The 24761-nt window shown below is 36.8% G+C and overlaps 1 protein-coding gene across 2 annotated transcripts; it reads left to right on the top strand.

The window, feature by feature from the left end:
* Positions 1-5005: 5005 nt before the first annotated feature.
* On the top strand, positions 5006-23168 carry nab1a (NGFI-A binding protein 1a (EGR1 binding protein 1)). Of its 2 annotated transcripts, XM_051694159.1 has the most exons (9): positions 5006-5101; positions 9494-9798; positions 11204-11988; positions 13518-13651; positions 14023-14074; positions 15321-15440; positions 16979-17138; positions 18893-19036; positions 22280-23168. In XM_051694159.1, the coding sequence occupies exons 2-9, from the start codon at positions 9696-9698 to the stop codon at positions 22354-22356; spliced, it is 1575 nt and encodes a 524-aa protein (XP_051550119.1). In that variant the 5' UTR covers positions 5006-5101; positions 9494-9695; the 3' UTR covers positions 22357-23168. The 2 variants fall into 2 exon arrangements, with proteins under 2 accessions (XP_051550119.1, XP_051550118.1); XM_051694158.1 differs by lacking the exon at positions 5006-5101 and having other exon boundaries at positions 8378-9798.
* The last annotated feature ends 1593 nt before the right edge of the window (positions 23169-24761 follow it).

Below are 24761 nucleotides of genomic sequence, written 5' to 3'. Positions count from 1 at the left end.
CATGCCAAGTTAAACAACCGAACATGATACAATTACTGTAAAATGCACTGAATAGCTGGAGGTCACAGAAGAGGTCATATAAATAGAGAGTGACTACTTATTTCATGTAAATGTACAAATTTGTTATGCAGACTGAGCTGGAAAACAAGAAGAGTCATCCTCAGTGATGTGTTCAAAGCAAACATATACTGAAACCACAACTTGGACTGCAGACATTGTTTGAATCATGATTTAGGTAGAGGAATGCCTCAGTGTCCGTTAGTTTTTCCATTTAAAATCACAATTGTGTTACAGTGTAAAAACTGCTCACTTCTTTATTAAACAAGTTTTGCTTTGTTTCAGAACATCGTGCAGTGAATCACTTTGAATTTATGCTTTATTTTCTCTGATATTTCACCCTGATTAATTGAGCCAGGAGTTACTGCCGTTTGGTGGGCGGAGTTGTGGGGGCGGAGCAATGCCTCTAGGGCCTCATTTCTCAAATCTGAAGGGCCAAACATCAAAGGCTCCGAATGATTATCATCATGCACTAATGTGTACTGCATTTCAAAGAGGCGATTTGAGTTTATTATCTTTAATTATGGTGCTATTGTCTAATGAATCCTTTGTCTTTCAGATCTCAGAATTTTCATTGTTCCTCACACAGATTTTTATTCATGAAGAAATGTCACATTGTGAATGTCACATACTAAAGCTTTTATGCCGACATAAAAGTTTTAAAATGTCAAAATAATGGCAGGTAAAAGGTTCCAATGTTTTTCAACCGATTAATTCAGTTCATTTGTCTCGATGGGTCCTTAAAGGTGACAGTAAGTTTAAACATTTTCTTAAAGGGATAGTTCACCCAAAATGAAAATGTCATCATTTACTCACCCTCGTGCCATCCCAGATGTGTATGAATTTCTTTCTTCTGCAGAACACAAACAAAGATTTTTAGAAGAATATCTCAGCTCTGTAAGTCCACACAATGCAAGTGAATGGTGACCAAAAGTTTGAAGCTCAAAAAAGCACAAAGGCAGCATAAAAGTAATCCAAAATTTCATCCAGTGGACAAATACACATCTTCAGAAGAGATATGATAGGTATGGGTGAGAAACAGATCAATATTTAAGCCCTTTTTTTTTCTATAAATCTCTACATTCACCTCCACATTCTTCTCCTTTTGTTTTTGGCTATTCACAGTCTTAGTGCATATCGCCACCTACTGGACAGGGAGGAGAATTTATAGTTAAAAAAAATGTATTTATTAATTATTGATCTATTTCTCACCCACACTTATCATATATCATATCATATTCTGTGTGGACCCACAGAGCTGAGATATTCTTCTAAAAATCTTCGTTTGTGTTCTGCAGAAGAAAAAATGTCATACACATCTGTGATGTCATAAGGGTGAGTAAACAATGATAGAATTTTCATTTTTGGGTGAACTATCCCTTTAATACTACGTGCCTGCCCCGCTAGCACAGCTAATCGGCAAAAAATAAATACAAAATAAATTAAGGAACAAGAAATGCATATTTTCTCAATTTTTGCTAACGTTTATAGCAAAAACGTTGCTGTAAAGTTGTGAGAACGTTACATTATGAGATTTTATAAACCTCACTGTAAACCTTAATAAGTTAGCAGAACTCAAAAATTGTAGGCAGTCAGTACATCGTATTGTTTAATCTAACAAAATCCCAAGTTTAAGATTTTAATTTTATACTACACATGCACTTAATGTGAACTTGAAGTTAACTAGTAATCTTAACTTAAATTTTTCAATTAGAGGAAACAGCTAGAAGTAGCTAGTACAGTGAATGCTAGCAAATTGAATGCATGCTAATTGGTAACTATGATTTGATTAGCAAAATCATTACATCTCTGAGATGTCTGTTTAATAGCGTTTCATCTGAAAAGCAACATATTCTAATTAATGTCTGATATACATCTTAAAAAGATTTGCAAACATTCTCAATCATAAACGTCTTAAAGTTAGCATGAAACGGAAGTTGCGACCGACTTCCGTATTTTTACGTATTTCCGTGTGAAAAAGCTTATCGAACAAGAAAAAAACATGGGGCGGGGATTTGAGTTTATCCATTGGTTGTTGATTGGAATGTGAAAATCTGGGTGTTGCATAGTGGAATAGAGGCAGATCTGAATGCGAGTTTACAGTGGACACACACCCCTACCACCGTGCTGCTTGAGTCAGAGCCGGTTATCTGTGAAATAGAGCAGCGATCTCAACACATTTATGATCAAACTGACAACATAAATGCCCAAGCACATCACGGTCTTTGCTTACGAAGAGGCTGAAGCCACTGAAAAACGAGTGAGTAAAAGATATTATATTTTATACCCTTGTGCGGCCTTCGGGACATTTTTGTATTTTTCATTTTTGTTTTTCACGGCCATTTTGCCAACGGCATAAGTTTTGCCAAAGGTATGTATTTTTTGGGGAATTGTGATATTTCAACCTCAGTTCCTATAATACATCTATAATACACCGTGTACACAAAATAGTTACACTCAGGACCTTCAGGACAAAAATGTCCCCATTGAAACCCTTTAAAACTGCAATATTTGATCCCAGTGCCATAAAATCATGAATTCTGTGATATTATGCTATCATTCCGAAGCCCTGGCTTCAAAATTTACATTTTATATATTTTCCACCAGATGGCGCCATTTTTCTCATGTTTAGCCTATGGAGCAAATACATGCTTTTTTCATATTTTCTGTTTGCTGTATTATAGATCACTGCAGGCCAGCTGAATAAATGATGCAGCTAAAATTGTGTGGGTATGATGGTATGGATGTCAGAGTGTGTTTTGTATGTGTGTATTGACAAATTTGTGTGTGTGTGTGTGTAAAAAACAACAGTGGCATTATGTAAACAAACTGGCATTTAAAGTGTTAAAATCCTGAAAATTAATGAATATTTGTTAGTTGTGTCAGTGAAAGTGGAAAATAAAATTAATATATAATATTTTTATGGCAGTTTTTCTTAAAGACATTTTGCAGATGAGCAAACAACCTAAAAAATACGTCTTCCAGATGTAAACACACACATCATGTAGATGTCTGGGTGATGTACGTGTGCTGTCAGGGTAACTGTTTAAAGTTACAGATTGGCTAATGTTTTTAAAACATACTGCGACCTAACTATATGAGCTATAACTATAGTGATCTTAGCAAGTGGCACTAAATATGGAGACAACAAGAGAATAAAAGGGCGATACATGGAGCTGGAGGTGGGCATTGTTGTGGCTTCAGAGGGGATAGCATGATCTCACTCTCTCTGTCTCTCTCGCCCACACACTCTCCCCCAATTGGCTGTTATTGGCCAGTGAAGGTCAGTGGAGGTGTTCTCGCATGGTGCCAGACATAAGGGGGCTAATGAGTGTATGTGTATGCGGGCGTGTTTGTGTGTGTGTGTGTTTGCGTTGTCGCAACTGCATGTAAATTTATGTCACCTAATCGGTGGTTAAAGCCCCAGCCAGAAATCCATTTCACACTTTGGGGTATTTTGTGGCATCCACAATCTTACAACATGCCAACGGTATGCCACCTAATCCTGCCAAATAAAGCCACGGTGCACAGGATCCAAGCATCGCAGAAAACCTGACATCACCATAGTAATCTGAGAGACTTCATTGAAGGAACATTTATGTTTAAATAATTAGTTTTATTCTATACGAACAAATTCAACAATGCAACTACAATGGATGTACAGTAATATTGCATAGTATTGCCTATGAATGCACATACTCAATATGGTACAAATGTGATATCTTTTATCAGTTGTTTATTTGGAATGAAACAACAGATTGATCTGTGCCGGAATCTGTTTACGAAAGAAATTAAGAAAGTTCTTAGGATAAATTATAAGAAGTTTGTAAGAAGGTATCTAGCTATAAATAACATTCTCAAGAATTCTTTTATAGTAGTTGTAGTAAAAGTATTTTATTCTTAAGAATGTTTTGTGAATCTGGCCCCTGCATGCTGATTAGGCTAGAAACATAACTCTACGCAAGTACACAAGCGCAGTCACGAACGTGTAGTCCTGTTGTACAAACTTGCATTTTTGCATTGCATTTGGTGGTAACAAACCTCAGTACTGAAAGAGGTCGATAAAGTTACCTTCAGTTAGCTAACTGTAAATACGTCGACTTCATCTTTCTCAGCAAGATTCTTGCTCCACCATGACAGTAGTTGACCTGAACGAGAAATCAGACTATAGAAACAGACAGTTTATGCTAATACCAGCCATAGCGCCCCTTGTGGCAACGCTGAGAATACAGCGCATACTTGCGTTACGTTATGAGTTGTGGTTTGACACATTTCAGAACAAAATGACAAATGAAATGGAGCTTTCACAAACCTTCTTAGAGTATATTATGCACTTAGTTTGCATGTCGGAAGAAGTCTTGTAGCAGAAGGATGGCACTTATTTTTTTAAAATATTATGCACACAATTTTCAAAAAAAAAAAAAAAAAAAAGTTTTACACTGAAATGAAGGGAAAGCTGCTCTATTGAAAATACTAAACCAGTACACTTAAAATACATTAATGTCTGAGATGAGAATATACTTACATTGTGTAAAGTCTAACTGATATTCAACACAGTCATCAAAAAGTGATTTGATCACATTGCTATGAAATGTTGAAATGGATTCAGACTTCTAATGGATGTTGTTCACTCAACATGATTTTTACTGCTTGCTAACGCAACACAATTCTTAAGCATTTGGTCTTAATTTCATAGTGTACAACCCTCTATGTTCACTTAATCCAATTGTGTTAGGACTATGTGAATAATATTTGTTGCATCAGTGTTTTGCCGAAACCGGGCAGGGGATTTCCAGTTCCCAACATGCTTTGCATGGAAATGTATTGGAAGTGTTATTTTAATGTATTTCTATTATCAAAATGAAACAAGTAGAAGGGTTGTTAATGTTTAATGTTCTGTCATGTTGAAATTGTGGAGCAGAGTGGAACTAATGATTAAGCTGAGGATGGAAACGTTACCAGTGGGAAGTTGATGTGAATTACTTTTCTCATGAAGCAAATACTATGCAAGCCCATTTCTGCCACATAAATAAATTGTGCTTTGGTAAGTCAAAATTTTGAGATAATTCTTATAAATATATTCTTATAAATTCTTATAATTTTTACTTTTTATTATATCATAATTTTGACTTTTTATCTCATATTTATGACTTTTACTTTATCATAATTCTGACTTTTTTTATCTTATAATTTAGAAATGTATTATTTCATAATTCTGACTTTTATATCATAATTTGACTCTTTTTATCTCGTAATTATGGCTTTTATTATATCCTAACTATTACTTTTTTATCTCATAATTTTGACGTTATAATTGTCACATTTTATATCATAATTATTACTTTTTATCTCATTATTTTGACTTTTTATTTAAAATTATGAATTTGTTTCTCATAATTATAAAAAACAAATAAAAAATTCCAGTGGCGTAAATGTGCCAATAAATGTAAATGTGTCAACAAAATACTGAGGGATCATCGGTATAATGACTGCTTGGGGATCTATAAAATCTCAGTAGCACTATACATGTTATACAGCACAAAAATATTGTATAACATTATGCTAATGTGTTAGCTGCTAGCTAGTAAGTTAACCAAATTCTTTTTTTTCAGTGTGTTAAGCATATTCATTACGTACAGTTTTATAAAAGCAGTGATGTACTACATAAGAAATAATCTACATTCAGCTGATTATTATCGCAAAATAAACCCCAACAGGATTATTTTGTGATAATGACCGACTGACTGTGCATTATGCTACTTATTACATGGCAACTTACAAATAAATAATTAAACTGATATAAAATATTGATTTGAGTTGAAATCACGGAAATTAATATGAGAAGAAAGAGACTGCAGAGTCTCCAGAAACAGCTGAATCCCAGAGTTCTGTAAGGTGTTTATACTGCGAAAATGGCTGTCTGACTGCTGATTATCCCGCTTGTTACAAGACTACTTGCCAGCTAAACAAATAAATGGACATAAAATATTGTTGAAATATAAGCTTACTGTGACAACATTCATAATATAGCACAGCTGATTTTAAATGATCATTTTTTTGTATTTGTCTGGCAATGGACAATGTAAAACCTCCTACTTTTTTAACTGGTTTTGTCTCTCACACTAGTTTATCAAAGCATTATAGACAGAGCTGTCTTCTAGGTGTTCAAGCAAACATTACTGAATTAATCCTGATTATGAGTGTGAAGTTGCATGCTAAAGAAGGAAGAGGTTTTTCTAAGTAACTGTCAGCTTAACCATTAAAAACCGCCAACCCACGCGCACCCTGTCAACAGACCAACCCTGTAATGACAACACCAACTCTAAGCAGGGGGCCCCTTTACACACACACATAACACATAACACAAGATGTGTTTGCATGTCACAAAGGGCCTATGTATATGTGCGTGCGTGTGTGTGTGTGTGTGCACGTGGGTGGCCAAGTGTGTGTGGGAGTATTTAAGTAGTAAGACACGCTTGACTCATATAGGCTCAGATTTTTTACATTCCCCCTCTTTTGTTTATGTTAGAGGTCAACTGTTCCCAGATATTATACTGTAGGAACAAAATCAAGCATACTGTGGCAAAAATGATATGTATACACTGTATATATAAACAGGTATGTAAACAGATATATGTAGCATGGACAGGTCTAAGGGGGGGGGGTCTAGGGGGGCATTGGCCCCCTAAATTTTCCTTGTGCCCCCACCCCCTCCCCTAAAAACTTCTGACACCAGAATCTCACATATTTCTTCTTCATTTTACATTATAATGTTTCCTTATTTTTTTTACATTTTTTTTACATTTTTCAAATTCAGATTTCAAAATGTAGAGATTGTGATTCATGGCACAATGAAAATAAGCAAATTCCCTCAAGAGTCAGAGATACGAGTTATGAAATTCCAGTAAAAGGATGCGTTATCGCTGGCAAGGTGCCGTCACTTGTCATTTTGTCATGAAATACACTTGGAAAAGCTTTGGTTTAGAGGAATAGACCAACATAAAAGAGGGGGGATGACAGCAACGACCACGCACTTCCTCTCAGGGGCTGTTCGCTGTGCCCTTCCCAAAATAGCTCAAGATGCTCAGCAGATGGGAGGTTGTTAATTCGCCCCTTTCTCTAAAGATCCAGCCTGTTAGGTACATGATTATGTTTAATTGTGAAGGTATGCATTGTTTTACTGCTATAATAATCAGATGGGAAAATAGCTTGTGCATTATCAAGGATAGTATGGAAAAAGAAAAAAGAAAAGGCTTCATTTTCCGGGTTCAATACAAGTTAAGCTCGATCGACAACATTTGCGGCATAATCTTGATTATCAAAAAAATTATTTCGACTTGTTCCTCCTTTTCTTTAAAAAAAGCACAAATCTCGGGGCCTGGGTAGCTCAGCGAGTACTGATGCTGACTACCACCCCTGGAGTCGCGAGTTCGAATCCAGGGCATGCTGAGTGACTCCAGCCAGGTCTCCTAAGCAACCAAATTGGCCCAGTTGCTAGGGAGGGTAGAGTCACATGGGGTAACCTCCTCGTGGTCGCTATAATGTGTGGTTCTCGCTCTCGGTGGGGTACGTGGTGAGTTGTGCGTGGATGCCACGGTGGATGGCGTGAAGCCTCCACACGTGCTATGTCTCCGTGGTAATGCGCTCAACAAGTCACATGATAAGATGCGTGGATTGACTGTCTCAGATGCGGAGGCAACTGAGATTCATCCTCCGGATTGAGGTGGGTCACTACGCCACCACGAGGACTTAGAGCACACTGGGAATTGGACATTAAATCTCGGTTACAGCGAGGCACTTACAATGGAGGTCAATGGGGCCAATCTGTAAACGTTAAAATACTGTTTCAGAAGTATAGCAACAAGATGTAAACAGCATGTGACATGATTTGAGTGTGATAAAACGCTTACTAACTTTTTTGTAATGCTATATACAATTACAGCTTCTTTGCCATGATGACAACACTGTAAACCATTAAACCCTAAAACAAATAACTTACATCTCAAATAATACACAAGTTTTAACATAAGAATTCATGGAAGTGTGTTTATAAAATTATAAGCATCACATTTCTGCCTTTAAACCCTCCAAAAGTTGGCCCCATTGACTTCCATTGTAAGTTCCTCGCTGTAACCTCCATTTTATCTTTTTTAAAGAAAAGGAGGGAAGAGTCGGAAGTATTTTTTTTATTATTTTTTTGGTATTTAACTTTGTCACAAATGCTGTCGATTGAGCTTAACTTGTATTGAACCCGGAATATTCCTTTAAAGGTAAGTTACTGTGCTCGATAAAGTGCCTAAAGTTTGCTGAGAGGCAAGATCGTTTTTGCATTAACTGGGTCAGTGTGGGAAAATAAAAGCAAATGCATACTGCAAAAAAAGTGGCTCAAAAATGATTTTACTGGCCACTTTGAATGTACATTTGTTGCTTTGGTGGGCTGGAGCTTTGGTGGTGGGATTTTGTCACCAAGAGATGATGAGTGGGTGAGTGAACATCCTGTGGCATTTAGTGTCTGGGGATGAGAACAATTGTCATCATTATCATACACTTGAAGTCCACACTGTCTGTAAGATGCAGAAATGTCTTAGAAGGCCTTGATCTGCAGCATGACAGCAAATTAATTTTTGAAAACCAGAATGAAACAAAACTTGGTCCTACTTTACACCTGTGCCCATGTTATTTTTGAAATTATGGTGAGTTCAGGTAAATTGGCCCCCCTTTTGACACTCATTAATGTCAGAAATATTTACCAATCTACCTAAATATTACCCATAAGTGTGCCTCAAATAATGCAGATGAATTATGTACTACTTCTTTCATTTTTGGCGATTCGCATTCTTCCTGCATATCGCCACCTACTGGGCAGGGAGGAGAATTAATAGTAAAAAAAGGACTTAAATATTGATCTGTTTCTCCCCTACACTTATCATATCTCTTCTGAAGACATGGATTTAACCACTGGAGTCATATGAATTACTTTTATGCTGATTTTATGTGATTTTTGGAGCTTCAAAGGTCTGGCCACCATTCACTTGCATTGTATGGACCAGCATAGCTTAAATATTCTTCTAAAAATCTTCATTTGTGTTCAGCAAAGGAAAGACATACACATCTGGGATGGCATAAGGGTGAGTAAATAATGAGAGACTTTTCATTTTACGTGAACTGTCCCTTTAATTGCACAGGCAAATACTGAGTACTAATATGTAGTCAACTGAATATTTTATGGATAGTCAGTCATTTCTGACAGGAAATGTTTGAGATGGCACAATGCAATGCATTAGGGTGACTGTCGCGAAACCTGTCAAGAAAATGTCCTGGTCATATTTAACCAACATCAATGTTGATTCGTTTCACGTCTAGAAAAAAGCACCGAATAACCGATTCATATTCCTCAATATGTCATGAATGTTTGTATTTCATATCCGTGTGACAGTTCAGGTCCCCCCGATCAGCAGCAGCATCATCACCGCCCGCGTGCGCGCTTTCTCTCTCGGTATTCCGTCCCACGCGCGCAGAGCCTCCCACACAAGGATTTGCGTCAAGCCGGCGCGTGGGAGTAAGATAGCAATGCAGTTTACATCGGAATATCCCAGCAGAAGAGCAGAGAGAGCGATAGAGAGAGAGAGACAGCAGAGATGAGCGCTCACCGGACTTTCTCTCCAGCGCGAGAGGAGCAGCGCAGTCCCGAGACAACGGCGAGCACTGGGAGTAGTCGCGCGCAGCAGCTTCGGAAGAGAGGTACGTAAAAAAAAAACACACCCACAAAAAAAAAAAAAAAACAAGCAATAATAAACATTGCATTTATTACCACACAAAGGGGGAGGGTGGACTGTTAAAGCATACATAATTGAGCTGATTAGTTGTAATATAGTCTAAATATGAGTTATTTGCATGCAATGACATATTAGTGGTTGCCAAAGCATGTGAAGCAATAGTTTGAGATCTTCTCAGGTGAGTTGGCAGGTTGGTGCCTGTCTATGCCTGTATGAAAAGTATTAATGCATTGCTGTTTTTCCAAGACTATAGATTTATATGTGACAGCCTGCAGTTGCATTGTAAAAGTGGTGGTGTGGTGTGGTGGTTAAACATCTAGTCTAAAATTAAGACATCGTAGGTTCGAACTGTGCGAACTGTAATCCATAAAGCCTAATTCCAAGTCACTTTGAATGAAAACATTTGTTAAATCACAACTTTATGGTGAAGTGCTTATTTTTCCCAACGTTTGTAATGTTTTCGATGTTAAAATACTTTCTTCAGTCCAAGCTTAATATGCAGGGACAACTACTATTACGCCATTCCTAGGTTGATTCCCCCAGAAAATGTTTGTTTGAACAGCCTGACACAGCAACATTGGCTCAACCAATGGCAAGAGTTTAACGCAGGGCTGCCTGTTAGTCCGAGTGTTGGGGAAACCTTTTTGAAAACAGTCATTATTTACACAATTTCGCGTGACGCCAAAGGCTGAAACACTCTATGCAAGTACGTGAATGCCGACATTTCTAGCTTAATTTTGTGCATAGTTTCGTTCCAAAATGTGTCAGACCGCAATTTATAGCGCAACGCAAGTACGCGTTGCATTCTCAACGTTGCCACAAGAGGCGCTATGTCGGACATTAGCATGAAATATCCGCTTCTATGGTGAGTTTTCTCTTTCAAATCAACTACTGTCATGGCGGAGCAACAGTTTGAAGAGATATTTAGCAACTTACCTAAATAATAATAAATCCAATTTAATGGCATAGACTTTTGAAGGGAACTCTATTGCCCCATTGAGTACTGAGGTTTGTTACCGTTGCAAGAACGCATGTTAAGCATGTTCAACCGGACCGCATGTTTGCCAACCGCTAGCATCTGCATGCGCGTTCTTAAAGTAGGTTTGTTTGCGTGATCCGACGTGTCAACGTCTTGCTTAACCAATGGTGTGAGTTTGAGTCAGACTCAGGAGTGTCTGTTTGCTCGAAAAATTAAAGTTGGGGGAGTGTTTGGGAAACCTGTTCAGAAACAATTTTTGCAATTTCGTTTTGTCCACTTGTGGCCCACAAATAGCACAATTCCTCTTGAAACGTTTTAGATAGCAAGACTAGTTTGAAAGGAGTATGTTATATTTTCTTCTTATTTTGATGTTGTGTTTGCATGTTTGTAGCCATGTCACTACTGTTGCCACGTTCTTTGGGAGAACTGCAACTACACAGAATCCTACAAAGGGCAAATCTGCTTTGCTACTATGAAGCCTTCATCCAGCAGGGCGGCGATGATGTGCAACAACTCTGTGAGGCTGGAGAGGAAGAATTCCTCGAGATTATGGCCCTCGTCGGAATGGCAACCAAACCCCTCCATGTACGACGACTACAGAAAGCTCTTCGCGATTGGGTCACCAACCCTTCCCTCTTCAACCAACCATTGACGTCACTCCCCGTTTGCAGTATACCGGTTTACAAGCTTCCCGAAGGCTCACCGGGGGTTCACAATAACGGGCAACAGAACCAGCTCATGGTTCCCAGGGCGTTATTACCCACAAGTCCCAGTCCAGGAAGACTGGATCTAAGCAGGGATGGGACGCCTGGGTGTTCGCCATTACAGGGGGCTAATGAGAGTCGTTTCTGGGGTAGCGAAAGCGAGCATAGCTTATCACCATCAGGAGCCTGTTCTCCTTGTTCTTCTCAAGATGCACTTGATATTCTCGATTTGGCCGCTGTCCAGTGCGTAACAGAATGTGTGGAGAGAATCGCCCAAACATTGCCCAAGAGTGACCCCACAGAAATCAGAGAACAAGTCCGTGCCAATAAGAAACTAAGCAAGATGATCGGGCACATCTGCGAGATGAACGAAGACGACCCGCAGAAGGAGGTGGAGATTCGGAAGTACAGCGCCATCTATGGCCGGTTTGATTCGAAGAGGAGAGACGGACGGCAGCTTACGATGCACGAGGTTGGCATTTGGTTTGTTTTTGTAAGCTTAAATATTAATAGGTGATAGATCAATATGATGACCAGGGCGATTCATTGACCGATATTTGACAAGATTATCGGCATCGGCATTCTACCAACAGACTTGTCAATGGATAGTTTGCATTTACCCTTTCAAAAGATTTTTAGTATACATCTTATTTGCAATTAATAAATTGTATATTAAATATATCAGCTATATTTCGGCCATCTGCGACCCTGCTGAGATGTCAGTATTGGTCAGCCATTAAAAAGCTCATATCGGTCAACCAGTATTAGATATCAGATATTATTCTAGAAAGTTTGAAACACTGTCAACAGCATCTGTTTTATTTTGTCGATTCCCACAGAAATGTTTTTTGACTCATATGTTTGTTTTCACAAATTTAGGGATGAGTCAAAATTATTTTCTGTGGTTATCAATGATGTGACGCTCTTTTTTTTATTTTTATTTTTTTAGATCTATTAAAAAAAAAATATATATATATATATATATATATATATATATATATATATATATATATATATATATATTTTATTTTTATTTTTTTATTATAATTATTATTTATTTTATATTTTTTTATAATTTTCATTTTAAAATATATTATTTAAAGTAAAAAATGTCATGTGGTGTAGCCGTCCAAAGACAGAAAAAATCAAAGTCTCATTAAAAGCTGAAATTCTTGAAAAAATAAATGTTGTCATGAGTAGTGCAGAATAATCATTTATTATTATTTCTTTAAAATTGTATTAAAATTTGAAAAACTTTTGTCCGCCAAATCAAAGTCAGGAGGTGTAGCCAACATGTAAATAGCCATTTTGTTGTTTATGTTGACAAAAACCATAAAATAGAGAAGACCCCTTTAGATGCTCAAGACGTAGTTTAAAAAAAATATCCAATAGTTTGACATTTTTATAAAAAGGCACATTTTGTTGAGGTCATGTGGTGCAACCCTAGGAAAAAGTCTTGATATTCTTGTCTCAAAAATTCATGATATTTGTTAAAAATATTTTTTACCTTGAAAAATGTGTTTGAAAACTTTTTTGTAATTAATGATTAAGTACTCATGTATTCAAGGTGCAAGGAAAGTTTTTTAATACCATTTACTTGATGGTTACACCATATGACATTTTTGAGTCATTAAATATTTTTATGTATTTTTTTGTAGAAAATGCTATAAATTTTGTTATTATTATTATTATTATTAATATTTAAAAAAAAACACAATGGACACAAAGATTACATTATTACAAACTTGTCATGTGTGTTTTAAACTAGATTTGAAAAAGATTTCTCATTTTTATCATTTTGGACAACCTTCTTTGTCGATGACCCAATCGACAATTAACACAGATGCTGTTAATTATCTCTGCAAATACTTTTAAAATGAGTTTTTACTATCACATTACATGTTAAATATTACTTAGCTCTTGTGATATCTAATTAGTACAATGCTTATGAGCTGAATGACAAACATAATAGTAATTTATTGCTTATTTTGATTTTTGTAGCTAACAGTGAATGAGGCTTCTGCTCAGCTGTGCATGAAAGACTTATCACTGCTGACCCGAAGAGATGAACTTTTCTCATTGGCCAGGCAAATTTCACGCGAGGTCACCTACAAATACACCCGCAGGAGCAGCAGGTACAACGCAAGACGTTAAAGTCAACATGAAACTTGAACCCATTGTACTTCCGGAGCAAGTTATTACATTTTAATGAAAGATTACGAAGATATTTAACACGCACTGACGAAAGGTTCACAATATGGAACGTGTATTAAGAAAGTAAAGTGGATCAATTTTAATTTCCATGTTGTCTTTAATTGGTTTGATTTGGCAGAAAATAACAAGTGTTAAATTAGTTTATTAGTATTTAGGAAGTACTTTAGTATTAGTTCTTTAGACATTTGTATTCTCAAGAACTTAATGACCATCTGTTGATACAGTTCAGCATCTGAAATCTATTTGCTACAGCCAAATTTTTTCAAATAAGTGGAAAACACATGTTTTTTAGGTCCCACTGCGGCGATGAGGATGAGCCATCTCCCAAGAGAATCAAATCTGAAGTAAGTTTAAACAAGCTATTTAAATTCAGTTCACTTTCATAAATCAAGCTGCGACAAATTGCTTTATTCGCATGAGACAGCGTGCATCAGCTTTCTAATCATTTTTAGCTCCAGGTGGTTTCTCAGGAACTCTTTATTAGTTTTGCACTCTTGTTATTTTTTACAAACCCCCTTCCCATCGCGTCTGAATCAGTGCTGTTTGTGTGCAATTGCTCTGTTAATAATCTTAGGAGAGTAATTACTGTCATGATTCACTCCGAAATGTTGCTCACACACAGCTTTTCCCATGAGCATCGGTCTGCGCCTCTAGGTGAACATCAAAAAGTAAACGATATCGCTGTTTTCTTGTCTCTATGGGGCTCTGAGTCAACAATACTGATGCAAAGTCTCTAGACGACAAATCACGACTCTGTGTGATAAAATGTTTGCTTGGTTATTAACGGAAGTTGTTTTGTGGGGTTCTCTGGATAAAGAAAAGCTTAGTACATACGCACAAATGCAAAATCAACATGACTTCGCATAGGCGGAGAAGTACACAGCGGACTCAAACACATAATTGACATCATCCTGTGGGTGAATACAGAATTAACCACGCATGGCTGTGGCTGTCTCTGCCAGAGTCTAACGTCATACGTGGACACACACACACACACACACACACATACAAACCTGATGACCTCAGAGGAAAATGCAGAGGTTGTCAAGGGGCGACACAAGGGTGAAAATTAGTTCAAGAGTGAAAATGGCTGATTTGCTGTGATTAAAACGAGAAAAAAAGGAAGGTTGCCATTGCAAAGAATTGTTTACATCCTTACTGCAGTGCAAAGTTCTTACATTTTGTTATTTTTCGAAATAACAAAAAAGTGCATTTAAACCTTGATGTTTCAGGAATGTATTCATCCAAGACCATAATAACATCAACACATTGACTTGAATTATTAGAGGACTTCAGGGAAGTTCACAATATGGCCCTTTTTAGTCCCTTCATTATTTTGTTTGTTCAATTAGTCCAAAAGTGTTACGTGCTGCAAGCAAGCTTTGATTTTCCTCTGCAGGCTCTCTGAGGTAATGACTCAGTTTGTACTAACAGCTTTCTCCATTTGTGAAAATGTCATGTTTGCACCAGAGATGCAAATATATAAAGCCATCATCGAAATGTTACACTCCCTCTCTAACTTCTGTCTCAGCTAATGTTAATGAGACTTTCCCATGAGCTCATCTATCTCTCTCTCTCTCTCTCTCTTAGGATGGTGTCTATGATCTACAGGAGGCCTTACACGTTCTTCATACGCGGCAGGAAGCCGTAAGAGAGCAGCTTGCAATCGCCAAATCTAAAGGAGAGGAGACAATCAGACACAATCTACAGGTAGTTTAAGTCTGCAAGAAGTCTATATGTTGCAAGTCATGTTTTCTAATTATGTTTTTATTATGAAAGTTTTAACAATGTTTGAACACAGTGGTTGTTTGAACGTTTTGTTTGAATGATGTTTGAAAATGATATTAGTTTGAACGCTTGTTTGGAAGGTGTATGAAATTGACATGTGTTTGAACATTTGTTTGAAAATGATTTGTTTTAGCATTTGTAAACAGTGTTTTGAATGTTTGAATGGTAGAAGGTTTTTATTTGAATGTTTGAATGTTTAGAAACATCGTCTTTTTATGTTTGCTTGAATGTTTGTTACAATGCTTGTTTGAATGTTTAGAATCAGTGTTTGGAATGTTTGTTTAAACATTTGTTAGAATGTTTGTTTGAACATTTGTTTAAACATTTAGAAACAGTGCTTTTTTGGAATGTTTGTTAGAAAGTTTGTTTGAACATGTAGAAATAGCGTTTGTTTGGAATGTTTGTTTGAACTTTGTTTAACATTTTTGTTTGAACTTTTAGAAGCAGGGTTTGTTTGAAATGTTTGTTTGAACATGTTGGAATGTTTGAAATGTTTCAGCATTTATTTTAATGTTTGTTTGAACATTTAGAAACTGGGTTTGTTTGGAAGTTTGAACATTTAGAAACATCTAAACTAAATGTTTCAGCATTTGTTACAATGCTTGTTTGAATGTTTAGAATCAGTGTTTGTTTGGAATATTTGTTTAAACATGTTTGAATGTTTGTTTGAACATTTCTTTAAACATTTAGAAATAACGTTTGTTTGGAATGTTTGTTTGAACGCTTATAATATTTCTTTGAACTTTGTTTAAAACGTTTGTTTGAAATTTTAGAAGCAGGGTTTGTTTGCAATGTTTGTTTGAACATTTGATAGAATGTTTGAAATGTTTCAACATTTGTTTGAATTTTTCTTTGAATGTTTGTTAGAATGTTAGGAATGTTTGTTTGAACGCTTGTAATGTTTCTTTGAACTTTGTTTAAAGCATTTATTTGAAATTTTAGAAGCAGGGTTTGTTTGAAATGTTTGTTTGAACATTTGATAGAATGTTTGAAATGTTTCAACAGTAGTTTGAATGTTTGTTATAATGTCAGGAATGTTTGTTTGAATGCTTTTTAGAATGTTTCTTTGAACTTTGTATAAAACTTTGTTTGATCATTTAGAAGCGACGTTAGTTTGGAATGTTTGTTTGAAAGCTTGTTGGAATGTTTCTTTGAACGTTTGTATAAAACGTTTGTTTGAAATGTTTGAACATTTGTTAGAATGTTTGTTTGAACATTTAGAAACAGAATTTGTTTGTAATGTTTGTTTGTTTGAATGTTTAAACTCTTTTTAGAATGTTTCTTTGAATGTTTGTATAAAATGTTTGTTTGAATATTTAGTAACAGCGTTTATTGGGAATGTTTGTTTGAACGTTTGTTTGCCATTTAGTTGCTTGTACATGTCTCATTTTCACCTTTATCTGAAAAGAGACAAAAATTTCTATAACTTGTTGCATATGTGTGTACTTATGTGTGTGTAGGTGCAGCTGGACTCTCTGTTGGCCAAGCAGGTGGAACTCTTGCGAGATGCTGCAGTGCAGGAGAGACTGAAGTCCCTGGACTGGCAGATTCCATCTGCAGCTCTGAAATACCTTGCTCCCACTGCTCGGCATTGCAATAGCAGCCTTACACATGTCTCTGGTACATTATGCAACTCTCTCTCTCTGTCCTTTGTTGCTTAATGTTACTTAAATGCAGTGGTGGGCCGTGCATTTAAAGTCTAGGCCTTCAGTGTGATTCATGCCATTAAGAAAACACGGTTTCACAATGAATAGGACACCCTATGCCTTTGGGCATAATACATTATGTCGCAGCTAACAAATAATACCAATCGACAAAAACACATCCACGCACAAAAGCCAGAACTTGAAACGACATTTAATGCTCAAGCAAGCATAATTTTAAGTGCAGCATGACTGTTAGTGAAATGTACGTCTGTCGAACAGACATTCAAAAATCATAATTTTTCAGATGAATCTACCAAGGATGTCTATAATACTTGGAAAAATTTATCTAATAATATTTGCGATTTTAATTTTGCTTGCAATAAATTTCGTTTCGTCAGGGTACACGGTTATGCTGCGTTACATTCAAGTTGGATGTGGGATATTCCTACTTGATATCTCCGACCATAAATGCATTCCATTCCCCGATATTCGGAAGATGACGTCTAAGGAAACAAAACTGCAACGCTCCCGTTAATTTAGAAGAGGTTTGACTATCATTAGAGATGTCTCCTAGCAACCCAACTGATAAACAATGCTGCAGTGCTAGCATTTGTGCTACAGGTGTACGATTATCAAAGAGATTATAATGTTTTATACACCTGTTTCTGCAGGCGTTTGTTAAACAAGCCTTAATATCATGTAATGTGGAAACAAACTCATTTATCGATATTACTTAATAAAGCGAATGTTTATCACTTACTTTGTATATCTCCCTGAGTGTCGACATGTTTGTGTGACATCATGCCCCTGCATCTCAGCGAAATCGGATTTGAGAATTTCTGCACAAGCCTACAAGTTGTAATCCTGACTTCAAGATGCATTCCACTGCACTTTTCCTAAAGTTGTAAAATCCGACTATCTGAGTTGAATGGAACGCAGCACTTGATCTGACACTGAATGCTCAAGCAGCCTAATTTACACTTAGAAAACTCCTGATGTTGCTATAACAATGCAAAAAGCACTTACCAATTTACTTGAAGTGAAAATCAGTCCTCCTTTCCTTTTTAATAAATTAAGCAATCACACGGTCATGCAGAACATCTCGTGTTTTTAAATCCATAAGGACGTCTTTCTCAATGGCGATAGTGGCAGTGATGACAGCCGACTCCTCAGCAAGATATCGCGCTCTTCGCTTTCAAATTACGTACATCACTTAAAGCGTGTTTGCGTCACTCAAGGCTAGCTAGAAGGCCTCAACCAGGACATATCCTAAAGATCACACCCACCAAGAACAAATAGATCAATCTGATTGGCTGATGAATCTGACAATCTGACAATAGTTGCTCATTCATTCGCACTGTTGAGGGATTCTGTGGAAATTCTAAAGGCCTGATGGGGTTGGAGCTCAGACTCACGCGCTGCTTCAGGCAAGCGATTTGTGAAACAGCTGTCACGCTTCGCTTGTAAGCATCAAGGAATAAATTCTGACTGGATAAACTTTTAATTTTTCTCTATTTGTTTGTAGATTCATTAAGAGTGGTAAGCGATTAAAAACACATAGGCAAAAAGGTGACTGAGAATGAAAGAATGAAAAATATTTATTTATTTGGCATGTTTGGCCAGCAGAGAAGGCTTTGCTGGCCCTGAGAATTCGCCACTGCTTAAATATGTGGTTGTATCAGTTATTGAGGATTCATGTGCTTATGTTATGCTTGTTCTTAAATGCAGGCGAAAGACCCCTAAACTTGCGTCTGACTGATGTTCCGCTGGGCAGACAGCTGGCCAATGAGCTGAAACGACATCACAAACAAACCACAGAGGAACGACATCATAATCATCAGACTTCAGAGGAGAAAAAGGCAGGGACAACAGGTTAGTGATCACAATTAGATCGAAACATAGTTTCATATTAGGATGCTGCTAAGCTAACTATGCAATACTCTAATAAGCATACAAATACACAGGAAACTAGTCCATTTTGAATTAGACTGAATTAAATATAATTGCCTAACTGGGAATAATTGCCATATCCACAAAGGATATACGCAATGCTGCCTTTGATTATATGCATAATGTTTAGTCCAAAAAGCTTTGCTATGATATCAAAAAAGGCCCTGTATTTCACCTGGATTGGCACCAGTTTATGTTAGTATCATCTTGGCATATTGGCACCTACACTGCTCCTTTAAACCCTGATGTGTCAAAGTAATGCTCCTATCAGTATTCATAGAACTTTTTGTAATATATGCAATCTCTTGCATGCAAATGTCCCCTCTGAAGGTAGCACTTTCCCTCTGATACTCCTACCTGCCTGTCCACACTGCAATAGCACACTAAGTGTAGGTGAGGATTCACATGTCTTTTTGACGTTTGGGTTTTTTTCTACCGCCACACTGTGGGCGGAACCTGATGTCAATCACTGTCATTTACTGATCTTTTGAACGCAACTGATTTGAATATCTGAAAAATATGCTTAATGCATCTGTCTTCCCATCTTAACTGTCTATTTGGTAACTTCTGAAACACTAAAAAGTACCATCTTTAATTTGGCACAAGCATCTATGATATATTTACTGGAAATGGCTTAAATGTTGAAAATTCCAGATTGCTGAAACTGTAAGAGTGTTATAAAGATATGAGTTGAGGATGCAGTTGGATTTTACCATTTGAAGGCAGGTTTTGCACTTTTACTCTATGCAACCCTTGTTAAAAGCAGCAGAATACTTACAGAATATGTATACATATTAAGTTTAAAGTTATTTATAAAATAATAGAAAGTATTCATAGTATATACAAATAAAAGCAAACTGGATTCAGCATTCAGGAATTATTTTTAACACACATTTTGGGCAGGTTTTTTTCATGCATTTTAAGAACTTCTCACAGATATTATTAGGTTGGCTTGAAAAATACATTATTATTAGTGCTAAAACATGCTAGCAACATGCTAACAACATGCTAGCAATGTGTAGCTAAGTGCTAAAACATGCTAGTAACATGCTAACAACATGCTAAAACATGCTAGCAATGCCTAGATAAGTGCTAAAACATGCTAGCAATGTTAGCAATGCCTAGCTAAGTGCTAAAACATGTTAGCAACATACTAACAACATACTTAAACATGTTAGAAATGCCTAACTAAGTGCAAAGACATGCTAACAACACCTAGCAACAAGCAAATATGCCTAGCTAAGTGCTAAAACATGCTAGGAAAGCCTAGCTTCATGCTAGTAACATCTGGCAAATGAAACTTTTTACATGATCTGAACATTTTCAAGCCAAACACAACGTTTGTATATGAACTTTATCATCTAGTTCAGTGTTTTCCAAACTGGGGGTACGTGAGGTGACAATGGGGGTACGCGAATAATTATTTTTTAAGATTTACCGTTCTTTTCATTTTATCACAGTCTAAAATAACATTCAAACCCAGTTCATGTATTTCTCACTGGCAAAAATACTTTTGTGTGCACTTTAGTGTAGAAAAAAAATGGTTGTGTCATAAAGGTCAGATAAATATGCAATGAAATAACCCTATATTTTGCGGTTAAAAAAGCATCTAATCATGCATCGTGCGTCACACAAGTATCTTTTTCAGCAGCCCAGCACACTTCTAGGTGACGTAGCTTAGTGATAGCAAGTAAAATTGATACTTCACTGTTTTGCCAGACTCGCACGTCAGTCGTCCACAATTTTTATTTGTCTGTTTGTTTGTTTGTTTGTTTTTTTCACAGTTTAAAACATCTTTTGTATTTAAGGTTAGATGCATAGGGAGTTTTGATTCTGATGGTATAATTTCATAAGCTTTGATGACAGTTGTCAGACATCCGGTGCGGCCAAATAATTTTCCACATTCACACGCAGTAATTTTCACTCACATTTGCTTGCACGCTAGAGACCTGTTTTTACATTGTTGCATGATGTTTTTTCAGCAAATGAGCTCAACCTTGCTAACAGTGTCAGATGTGACATAAAAAAGCACCTTGAGCTGACCGCGCAATTGCACAGATACTTACCGGCAATGCTCGAAGCCGGCCGGCAATGCCATACTTGCAATGATGCGCAATTCCAGGCACAGAACGCTATTCTTGCATACCACGATGCAATGATGGGGGAGTTTTCAAGTTATGCAGTTATATCATATCTAGCATACCCATCTCAATCGGTAAACCATTTATTCAGTATGTATATGATTAATATAATGCACAGACATGTACAACTATAACATGTTTAATATAAGGGAGTTGTTTTACAAAGATAATTGTGTTAAATATACACTATATGGCCAAAAGTTTGTGGACACCCCCTTCTAATTAACGAATTTGGTTACTCCATTAAATCCAGTAATGGAAAATCTTTCTTTATGTAATGGCTTGGGCTTTGTGTGCTTCCAAATTTGTGGCAACTGTTTGGGGATAGCCCTTTTCTGTTCCAGCATGACAATGTCCCTGTGAACAAAGTGAGGTCCATAAAGAAATGGTTTACTGTGTCTGACATGGAAGAAATTGACTGGCCTGCACAAAGCCCAGACCTGAACCCCACTGATCACTTTTGGGGTGAACTGGAACAACAACTGTAAGTCAGGCCCCATCGACCAACAGTTCCTGACCTCACTGATAGCCTTGTGTCTGAATGAGAGCAAATCCCTGCAGCCATGTTACTACATACAGTATAGTGGAAAGCCTTCCCAAAAGAGTGGAAGCTGTTATTACAGCAAAGGGGGAAATTGATGCCTAAGGTTTTGAAATCAAATGTTCATCAAGCACATATGGTGTCCATAAACTTTTGGCCATATAGTGTACATATTTTCAAAATACATTGTGTGAATGTTATCTATGCCTTAGAGAGGGGGTACACGAAAGGATGTTGAATGTTTGGAGGGGTACGCCACTGTAAAAAGTTTGGGAACCACTGATCTAGTTTATATATAATATACTGTATATTATTGCCTTTTAACTTTATGTAAGCTTTTGTAGCTCAGCTGGGAGAGCATGGCACTTGCGACACCAGTGTCATGGGTTCGATTCCATCTTGAATGCATAAGTGTGATGTAAACAAGCTAACGAGTATAAATTATATTCTTAATTAAATTAGATTCTGCCTTTTTTCCCACAGAAAATGGGTCCTCTCACAAGGAGACCTGCCTTTTGAACAAGAAGACGATCAAATCAGAGCCAGAGGACTCCAGATAACATCTTTAATCTCTTAATAAAACCAGTTAATTATTCAAAATAAAATGTTTGTTTGCTCAGTGGATATCTAGTACTGAAACAGTGTGGCCTTATGAACTGTAAATGCCTAGAGATCAATTTATTTTGATTTTATTTTTAAGAATTATTTTTAATTTTAGAAAAAAAAAAGGAATATCTTGCAGTCAGTATACACGTAGAAATTGTCTGAGAACATAATTGTTACTGTGCATAATTTTGTACATAGTCTGTGTCATTTTTTGATTGCATGTCTTTATTTTTATTTAATAACTATTTGTTAGTCAACAGAAGCACAACAAAATTTTTTATAGAAAACGGTTCTGTAGTCCTTAGATTTGTTGCAAATTTAAGGAGGTATCATTCCTCGTAAGTAGTCAAATGATGACATTCATCTGTTCGTATTAGTTTGTCAATTACAATAAACTTTTGTGTACGTCATATAGAATAATACTGAAAATGTAGAGTTAGCTTTGCCTTGAAAACACGTTTTTGTGTCAGTTTAGGTGTTTGACAAAAGTGTATTGTGTATTTGTACATTGTGTTACCAGCAACTCTAGCCTTATTCTCAACATAAAAAGTGTAGATTGTATCTTGCTGTCGTAAATCGTTAACTGATTTGTTGTGACGTGATTTCCCGGACAAAAGTTCGTAAATGTTTTTTTTACCAGATATGTTAGTTAGCTAGTCTCTTGTATGATATTACAACTACTTGTGTCTTTTTTAACTCACATTTGTCATGTGACCCATGTTTTTGTGAAATCATCCTACCAATAAAACCAAACTGGAGAAACGGGGTTCAGGATTGATATTTGTAATCAAAGTTTTTTGTTTTCGCTTAACTTTAAAGATTTTCATAGTGGTGCAATTTTTACGTCTCTAATTCTAATTTATCATGTTATCATCATTTAAAATCAATAGTTTTCTGTTTCAGATGCCATTGTAGAAATGTAGTATACATAGTCAGCCATGATTACTTTAATGAATGAGTGAAACTGTCAAATACAGGACGGTTACTGAGATTAAGTGAGTAGTATTCGGCTGATCATGTGATTTTAACATGGCAGCCCCCATGTGCGGACTCTCTCCATGTAGAATAAAACAGCTTTGATAAGGTTACTGATATGACTGGTGTCCTCATTTTAATGTGTGGTCATGATTTCCTACATATATTGCTCAATTGCAATTCATGTCTTTAGGAGTTAAACTTTTTTAATGAGGAACAAAGTACTGAATGCACCTTTAACATGTGTTTATTTTTTACTTTACCCAGTTACATTTAAATTGTTTACATATTGTTTCCCCTTATTGCCTTTTAACTTTATATAAGCAATATAACAAGTTAAGAACAGTTTATTTTTAGAGGCAGCCTGGAAAAACATAATCTGGAAGCTGTTCATTAATCAAGCTGATCCAAGCAGCTTCCTGTTTTGATTATGTCCCACACACATACGTTAATGCTAAAAGACAGCCACACTCCACACACACAACACACAATTTGTGTCTTCCAATCTACTGTATAGATGCCCTATATGGGTCTTCCTCAAGAGACGTCACTAAACACCTACAGAATCTGTATGTGTGTGTGTGTGTGTGTGTGTGTGTGTGTGTGTGTGAGATAGAGAGAGAGAGGGGTAGATCACTGTGGTGACCCAGATATGTGGGCAGTAGTGTGTTACTGTGGCTTCAAGCAAAGACTCTGTTACATTACAGTCATTAATCTAGATTTAAATTAGGGTTAGGGTTAGATAGACTTGGTAACCACTTGGCTTTTGGTTTATAAAAACGCAACATTCTTCCATGAATCGCTATAATCACAGAGAAACGCAGCTCAGTGGTCAAAATGTGTTTGGTCCGAACGTCCCCTTAAAAATATATATATTTTTTAAATTCTTCAGTTTTATTAGCGCAAGAACAATTTGGGTCTATATGTTAAAACGACAGAAAAAAAAGCAAGACAGCACAATTAATAAAACAGAAAGGGGGGAGTCACGTGACGCCATGCAAGGTTCGGACATGTGAACGACAAGCTCTGCGCACTTTGCTAGTTTTGATACTTTTTGTGTCATATACCGGTGAGATTCAATACACCCTGATCCATAAATGTTCTAGGAAGACAATATGTCAAAGAATTTAAAATCCTCGGGCTCTAGAGACATTAAAAGACACTTACATGCTCAAGCTGGCACCCCTCCGGAGGCCTCGAGCCAGGGAGTCAATTTGGCAGGAGAGGTGAAGGAAATTCGGCGACAATTGTTGAATGTGTCGGCAATGCTGACGAAGGTCATTGCTGACTTGGAGGATCTTGCAGCAATACGTCGAACGATCACGGCCATGGAGATGAAATTCACTGAGGTGGTTACAAGAGTGGGGGATGTCGAGAAACAGAT

Source organism: Myxocyprinus asiaticus, chromosome 49 (genome assembly GCF_019703515.2).
Source record: "Myxocyprinus asiaticus isolate MX2 ecotype Aquarium Trade chromosome 49, UBuf_Myxa_2, whole genome shotgun sequence".
Taxonomy (NCBI): Eukaryota; Metazoa; Chordata; class Actinopteri; order Cypriniformes; family Catostomidae; genus Myxocyprinus; species Myxocyprinus asiaticus.
This window is presented reverse-complemented; position numbering and strand designations above follow the sequence as displayed.